This window comes from Chiloscyllium plagiosum, chromosome 18 (assembly GCF_004010195.1).
Source record: "Chiloscyllium plagiosum isolate BGI_BamShark_2017 chromosome 18, ASM401019v2, whole genome shotgun sequence".
Classification (NCBI taxonomy): Eukaryota; Metazoa; Chordata; class Chondrichthyes; order Orectolobiformes; family Hemiscylliidae; genus Chiloscyllium; species Chiloscyllium plagiosum.
This window is the reverse complement of record NC_057727.1, coordinates 70,036,507-70,045,027: the sequence shown is the minus strand read 5'-3', so window position 1 is coordinate 70,045,027 and position 8,521 is coordinate 70,036,507. Positions and strand designations below refer to the sequence as shown.

At 41.7% G+C, this 8,521-nt stretch overlaps 1 protein-coding gene across 1 annotated transcript; it reads right to left on the bottom strand.

Moving 5' to 3' along the window:
* Nucleotides 1-3,124: 3,124 nt before the first annotated feature.
* bhlhe40 (basic helix-loop-helix family, member e40) lies at nt 3,125-7,838 on the bottom strand. The gene is made up of 5 exons (XM_043708557.1): nt 7,146-7,838; nt 6,961-7,027; nt 6,701-6,808; nt 5,773-5,896; nt 3,125-5,156 (listed from the first exon to the last, which is right to left on the bottom strand). Exons 1-5 carry the CDS (start codon nt 7,220-7,222, stop codon nt 4,315-4,317), a joined length of 1,218 nt encoding a protein of 405 aa, XP_043564492.1. The 5' UTR covers nt 7,223-7,838; the 3' UTR covers nt 3,125-4,314.
* Nucleotides 7,839-8,521: the final 683 nt, after the last annotated feature.

Below are 8,521 nucleotides of genomic sequence, written 5' to 3'. Positions count from 1 at the left end.
TGCACACACAAATCTGATATGCTCCCACAAGATTATCCCTGTTCACACAAACTTCCCTCTTCAGACACACAGAACCAACCGTGTTCAGATACATAGTCTATCCTGTTCAGACATACACACATCCTGTTCAGGGGCTATCCTAATCACAAAAAGACATACGATCTATCTTGGTCTCTCTCATACACTCAATCAGAATATGCTGGTCGTCAGAATATCCTGGTCTCTCCTTCACACACACAGAATATCCTGGTCTCTCCTTCACACACAGAATATCCTGGTCTCTCCTTCACACACACACACACACACAGAATATCCTGGTCGCTCCTTCTCTCTCATTCGCACATACACACACAGTGACACAGACAATGCTGGTCTCTCTCACACACAAACTAAGCTGTTCTCTCTCCCTCTCTCACACAAGCACACACAGTATCCTGGTTTCTGTCTTACACACACACACACAATGATTTCTTCCTCTCACACGCACACACACGCTGACACATAGACGACTGGTCTCTCTCACACACACAGCCTATTATCGTGTCACTCTCTCTCTCACACACACACTATCTCTTTCACACATACACACAGACTATCCTGGTCTCTACATCTCTGTCTCTCACACACTATTCTGATTTTTTTCTCAGATTTAGAGACTACCCTGTTCACACACACACACTGGTGTGTTCAAACATACAGATTATCCTGTGCCTATTCCTACAATGTGATGTGCACATATTCAGCGGGAGTCTGTGTTTACTATTTATACAGAAGCCTGTTCTTTGCTGTACGCTTCAAGAACAATGACAAAATAAAACGCAGATTAGTCTCCAGTTCAGACTGGAATCTGTTCATCTCGAATGGCCCCGAGAGCAGTTATATAATAATCAGTGACGTGTTGTGTGTGTGTGCAGGAGGAAGCTCTCCAGTTGCTAAATCGCGGGTTTGCAGTGTGGCACTGGGCGATGTCGAACCGCTGCCAAGGCACGTCTTTTCCAAGAAGCCGGGCCACCTCTTTATTTAGTCATGCCACTCACGAAGAACTTGAGCCGGAAACGTGACATTGGAGGGGCTGGGAGAGCAGGTCACGATTGGGTGAGGCTCCTCCACTGCAGCCGGGGACAAGATCAGCGCTTCCCAAACTGATCCGGGGTAGTGGGCGGGTCCTGCTGCGATGCAAACACAGATAAAGCATGATCGAGCTCCCTTTAATAAGCAGGCTTTCCGCGCACACGCATAAAGCTCAAGTCGGGATGCCTAATTCTTGTAGTTTCCTCTTGAATTCCTTAACTCCTCCGAACCTGCACACGGACCACGATGACAGCCAATGTTCACAAGTCAAGCGACTGCAAACGCAACTTCCCGGTGCAAATGCAGTCAGTCACACCATCCAGCCCTCCAGTATTTGCACTGTCAGTGCTGCCAGCGGAACATGCTGAAATAGCAGGGGGCGTCCACAGTCTGAAACGAGCTTAATGTCAATAAGCAAAGGACCCATATTATATATGTGTGTGTATATATATATATATATATATATTACACATATTAAGAAACAGATCTACCCGACCTGTTAATCACGACTTGCCCAAGGATTTTGAATATTCATTTGGCCTTTCTCTCCACCTTCCATCTCACTCTGCTGCCAGCCTGCGATAATCCAGGCCCTGATCTGAACCGCTGTCAATTGAGGATGCTTTATTGCCTGTCTGACAGTGTACTTTGTGGGACAGGCTGCTTTTTGGGGAAAAAAAAATCCCTCCCGCCCTTCACCTTTAAAGGACTTGTGGCTATTCTGAGGCCACCTAGTCTATCACTTTTGCAGCCAGACAGCTGTCCAGGCCTGGAGTGATCCACTGACTGAGAAAACAATAAGCAACTGCCAACTTTTAACTCAGGTTGCCAATCGCACCAGAATTACAAGCTTCAACTAAAATAATGCCAAAACTGCTGGTGGGTTCTATAGTGTAAGAAGATTCCAGATAGTCTGCAGTAAAATTATACCTTTAAATTGCGACCCTGGATCAAGTCAGAACTCCCAACGTTAGGTTTAAATATTCTGCAGCTCATAACATGTTCCAGTTTGAATCAGTGCTTCCTGGTTGATGGTGTGTTTGGATCAATTTTACTACATTAAAAGTAGTACGTAAAATAAATAAGTTGGTAGAGCTCTTTTGGTACAATGATAGCCTCCCTACCTTTAGTCCCTACTCCAAACCCACCTGCCCCAGCAGTGCATCATAGCAAGTCTGAACAGGTTGGCTAAAAATATTTATAAATATAAGTTATTATGGCAGAGGTTATACTGTGGTGGCCTGTTGGATTGTTTTAATAAGTAGTTAAAATTCTGTAAGAGGGGTTGAATTTCTAGCTCCAGTTTCACACAATGTGAGTCACAAACCTATATGATTTATATCTTGCTGCACATGATCTGAAAAGGTTGAGGTTTCTGGCTGTTACCACTCTAAAGTGTCTTTCCTTTTTGTTTCCAACGTCTGGGTACTGAATGCAATGTGAAACTAGGACCATCCATTCAACTAGATATAGCTAGAAGTAAAAATGGGATTCTGCAATGCTATAACTTTATTTATATACTTGTGTGACGTGATATCATTTGTGAAGGCAGTGTTATTTAAAATGGGACTAGCTGGAGTGAATTGTATTGTAAATTAGCTTTAGGGTATCTGTTTTCTTTATGCTAAGTGCTCCATTCCAATTAGACTTTTTTTTTAAAAAAGGAACTTTGAAGAGGAAACAAACGTTACCGTGGAACACTATTTTTGAACAGCAGACTCAAAACGGCCTAGTCCAGCTCCTAACCAAAATTCTCCAGAGGCTAGAGATTACAATGCAGTTTATAGTATAGAATTGAATAATGTCCTAACTCCCTTAAATATATACTGCTAAACGTTTAAATCCATTGTTATATTTAAAAATGGAAAAACGGTTTACTCAAATTATGTCAGCTGGCTTTTCACAGTACATGATTACATAATTAAACAGAATGTGACTTCAGACGTATTAAACATTTTTCAGCTGTTTCTTAAGTATATTAGTTATTTGCCTGTTTGCTTAACGATGTACCGGTTCAGAATATATTAGAAACATTGCTAAATGGACAAACATGTTTGCTGCAATTTTTTTTACTAGCTCTTTGATTAATTGAGCAAACATAAGCTCTCACAACATCTTAATTGTACATACACAATTCCACAGGAAAAATATTTTATTAATCATTTTTTAAACGAATAGTAACATTTATGTATAAACAAAATATGTACAATACAATATTCCATCTGCTGTAAGTTTCCAAAAATAGTCTGTTTACCTCTCCCTATACAAAACTAATCTTCAATTTTTTTTCAAAACATTACATTCAACCTTCTCATATTTTCTGCATTCCAGTATTTACACAAATAGAAGGGTTAATCAGCAGACCTATACCAGATGTCAGAATCCGAAAGGCAACATCTTTTACAAATGGCAAAAAGAAAGTTCATCATTTTTAAATCACAAGTTTTTGAAGCATTGTGCGTTAAAGAGGCTATCCAGTAGTGACTTTGGCATTCTCTAAACCTTGACCTGTCCACCATTCTCACTGAACACAAACATTTACTGTAAATTCTCATTTCCCTCAAAGTGGCATGCTGACATATTTAAAGTAACATTTCATACATCACTCGCTCATACACATGGTCACCATTACCACTCAACATCCTCTTTAAGAGCCTGTAAGGAAAGTTACTACTGACTTATCAATCCTGCAAAACACAGGTATATACAGAAGCAGTTACATTTAATATTTGGTGCTTTTAGACTGGGTGGGGTCTTTTAGCAGCATATCAGTGCTATAGGAAGGGCACAAGTCAGTTCCTTGGCTATTATTACAGCAGAAAGCTTAAGCAGCATCTATAATTTCACCATTTACATTCATTTCACAGACAGTGCATTTACACTTCTGAAACTATATGAAAACTTTGGAGATTTTTTAGCTGGAAAATAAGAACGGTTAAGATAAAATGCTCTTTTAAAAAAAAATCCATTGCACTTTAAGCCATTTTATGCAAAGGCTTCACATCTGAAACAATCTGCTGTCCTTTCCTACAACCGTGAATGATTATGGTCTCGACAGCCATTTCAAACTGTTTACACGGGCTTAGGGTACAACCGTTGGAAAATGGCATCAATTCTAACTGTAAACACTAGCAATCCTGGGAGTATGCCATTTCCAAACTGGTTTTAAATTGAGATTTTGTTTTCATGTAAACACTCAAGATTAAAGATCCTCTTAGGAAAATAAATCAATCAATCAATCAATCAGTCTTTGGTTTCCACACTCAAGGGTGGGACTTGTTTCAGGGCTTGGATCAGAGCAGATGTGTCCATTGTGGGGGATCCACAGACCGGTGAAGTTCCCCTATGAGGGATTAAGAGAGGGGAGAGTTTATCTGGGCTCATCAGCCCAGTCAGTGCAGCTGATGTCGGTATCCCAGGGTACAAGACTGGCATTGAAGTTGGGTACCAACATTTCTCCAGCATGGGCATGTATGCAGCAGCTGCAGATGGAGGCAGCAGGTAGAAAGGCACACACAGAGGAGGTGCGTGATGCCCTAGGAAGCTGCCCACAGCCAGGTCTCCATTAGCGATCTGGACATCTTCCTCAGACAGCTCCATTCGAGCTTTCTTGACTGGGGGCTCCTCATATTCTTGTTTAATGGAGATGATTCTTTCTGCCAAAGGGTGTTTCAGCTCATTCTCTCTCCTGGGGCTCTCCAGGTCACGCTTGGAGTCACTTTTGTCAGGCTCTCCACCATAGCCACTGTCGGTGTCAGTATCGCTGCCACTCTGCTCACCACTGGCTGGACAAGTCCTCTGGATTACAGGCACACAGTTTTTGCCAGGTCCTTCAGCCTCACTCAAGGGCTTGGACCTGAAGTCTCCTTCTGGGAAGCGTGTCGAGGTCTGCCCTATCCCATTAATGCATCCCCCAGCGTGGATGTCTGCTCCCATCTTCTGAAGATGATTGATCAAGTGCGCGGGCTTCAACTCTCTCAGGTTTTCATGTTTTGCCAGGAATTGCAGCACCTCTTTGGCACACAGCTGGAAGCCAGACTGAAATATTTCATGACTTGACTCAGACACCTTAGCTGTTTGTTCACCTGAGAAGCAAAGAAATCTGCATTAAACCAGGTGACCTACATAAAGTCCTTCCCTTAGAAATAAAAAGTCTAAACTCCAATTGCATTTCAGGGTTTTTGCAGAATTTTTCAGTGTCAATCCTCTCTGTGTTTGCATTCCAGGTCTATCTAGAATTCAATTTGGAGAATGCAATGGCTTCCATTTTTAGCTTGCTCACCAGAGTTTACAACTGGCAGCCAGCTTGGATTCTGGTACAGTGCACGTTGAAAGTTCCCGTCGAACTTTATTAATAGAAGCAGATTTCTTAAACAGCCCAAAAGCTTTAAAATAGCATGTTTGGGAATACTCAATGTCTGGACAGTTGAGAAAAAAGTAAAATCAGCAGCATTTCTACCACCATTTTGGACTATACCAACCCTGTCACTATGACAACAAGGTTTAAAATTAAAGATTTGGAACCAAGAGGAGATGAAAATTTAACATGTCACAAATATGTTAATGTCGTTGGTCAATTTTTCATAACATTAAAATGAAACCTATAAAGGCATAAATAAACTCGAACATCTTGCTTTTCACTTAATTTTTAAGAGGAACTAATAATGAATAGATTGTGGTGCATTCGGAGGCTGAACTTACCGACTTGCAAACCATTCTGAAGGGCTAATATTTTCTGTTGTTGCTGTTCAATGAGGCCAGTTAATGCCTTCACGTGTTTCAAGGTAAGCTCAAGTACCACAGCCTTTTCTAAGTGTCCCAAAGTCTGAAATGAAGATGTGTGCATTATTAACAAGAGCGTTTCACTTACAGGGGTAAATGACGTGGCATCCCACAAAAACACATTCACAAACAGACTGGGAATATGCCTGTTTATTCCACACAAGATCAACTTGCACCTTCCATTTTCAGTTACAGAATTACACAAATTAAAAAGGTGTTTGCAACTCTTGAGAAGCCCGGTAACTCAACTCACCGCATGATAACCCATAAAAAACCCAATGATGTAACTACTATATAATAATTAACCATAAAAACTCCAATAACTAACTGAATTGAAACCAACCATAAAAATGCCAACTCAACAATTAATATCTAATCATTAAAAATCCCAACCTATGATGATTTTAATTCTTAAAATGTATAGTATCCGTGGGAGCTGGCTGAACAGCACATTGGTCACCTCACCTATTTAGAAATATTTCCTGCAACCATTTTACTGGAATCAATTTTCAGGTGCTCCAAAGGAACAGCACTGCAGAAGAAACTAACTAGGAAATCCCAAGCGTGTATGTCATGCAAAAAAAAAATCATATTCGCTGCACCAACCCATCCCCCGCCCCCAATTTAATCGATTTAAGATTCTAATTTCCCTGTTTTTTTATTCAAAGCAAATTTTGAACTTTCCTTGTCAAACGCGTTTGGATCTTCGATTTTACTCGAAAGCAAAACAGATAGAAATAATGCAGATTTACATAAATAACCCACCCCATTTAATAGACGGGACAGACGGCGTTTTTATTGCTTATGAACCAGTTATGTCAAAGCACATTTAATTAGCTTCTCTCACCGTTAGTTTGAGATGTTCAGGCAGCATGTCCTTTAACTGTGCAATGCATTCATTAATCCTATCACGTCTTTTCTTTTCGATCAGCCGGTGTGGTAATTTATACGTTTCCTGAGATTTTAAAAACAAGAGTGGGTTAGGAATTACCATGAGTGCGCGTAACTTAACAAGGGTCGTTTTGCAATGCCGCAATTAAAAACTCCATCCAGATATAAACCCAAGTCTATCACTGCCCATATACAGAAGATAAAGGGGCACGGTACCTTGCTGTCGTCACCTCTCTTTAATCCCCTCTTGGCTTTATAAACAAACATGTGAGAGAATTCCATTCTGAGGGGAGAAAACAAAAGATTAAAACTCAGGCGGTAAATTTTCACATCTCAAAATTAAAGAACACATTCAGTTCACGATAGAACAGAACAGACACAATTAAATTTCAGAACCATACCCTTGCATCTCGCTGTTTTCAAAAGTTGGAATTTTCGGCAGGCAAGGAGGTGGCTGACCAGCGGTGATCCTGTCCATTTCAGTAATATCGCTGCTTTGTATAGTGACTGCCGGCTGACTGGGGGGCTTTCCTTTTTCTCTGTCTGCCCAGCTCTCTCTCTCTTTCACTGTGTGTGCTGCTGACTGTGATCAGCCGGAGTTTACTGCACCACAGTAGCCTGCCTTTAATGAACGTGTGGGTGTTCAGGGCTACGTGTTCAACCGTGTGACTCCAGGCACGTCTTTCCTCTTACAGTAAAAAAAAGCTCGAGTCACATGAGACTCACGTGTACAGGAGGCCGTTCGCATCCCTATAATCTGTCTCTCCAAAACAAGACGGGGTGGGAACGACATCAGATTTAACATTGTTCTTGTGAAAAAAAAAGGAAAATAAACAACTAGGGCTATTCGTCAGTCTGTGGGACTGGAATGTTTATGTTTTGAAATGCATGTATCAACATTTCGCAGAGCCCCCAGAATGCGAGGCCAGGAAGTGATTGATTATCAATCGGTCACTGATGATTCCACATGCGGGTTTCTGGTCAGAACCGTGAATCGTGCAGCTTTCTGGGTATTGTCGTAAAGTCAACGGATTTTTATTTTTCAGGTCACGGTTCCCATGGAAGATGTGAAATGAAGCAAGACTGTAATTAATTCCCCCCCCCTCCACCGACAGCTCCCTCCGCCATAACATAGCTCACGAAATGTTGCAGGGAGGATGGGTTAAAAAAAATGTGAAACGGTTACATTGTGCATTTTTTTAAAGCTGAAAATTGCAACCATCAATGAGTGAGATTGGATATCCGACATACAGATTGCCCCTTTCTATCTATATCGCGTCTGCAGTGATAAATATTGTCTCAGCCTTCAATTCAGTTCAAAGCTTGTGGCGGGGGGGATATGTCCCACCGGACCTTGCAATATACATGTACTAGGATCATTGCACAGCGCCCGACGCTGCCCACTGTTTGCAGATATCCTGGGCGAACAACCTTGGCTGCAGGTTGTGATCAACTTGACAACCTCTGCGCCGCGGGTAACGTGAGCGAGCAGCGTCAACGTGAAGCCCTTCTTAGTGCGGAGTCAGCTGTGACTATAACAGAAACAATACGGTCTGGGTCGCGGTGGCTGTTCACCGCTTATCCATGGGGAGGGGGGATTAATAAACAGGTCAACCATCAATTTTTATTGGAATTTGACAGCCCATTCCCTCCTAGCTGGGGACAAAGAATAATCTTAATACCCCTCTTTGATTGAAATTAACCCCCCTCCCCGCCTTGCTTCTGGCTGATTGTTATGGTTGGTTGAGTGCAAATTAATGTTTTCTCTCTCGTGAGG

Excerpts from the sequence above, each read along its gene's own strand:
- bhlhe40 (XM_043708557.1), bottom strand. The coding sequence starts at position 7,222 with ATGGACAGGATCACCGCTGGTCAGCCACCTCCTTGCCTGCCGAAAATT. Across the intron at positions 5,897-6,700 it reads CTGAACATCTCAAACTAACG|ACTTTGGGACACTTAGAAAA; the intron begins GTGAGAGAAGCT and ends TCTTCATTTCAG. Across the intron at positions 5,157-5,772 it reads TCAGAATGGTTTGCAAGTCG|GTGAACAAACAGCTAAGGTG; the intron begins GTAAGTTCAGCC and ends TTTGCTTCTCAG.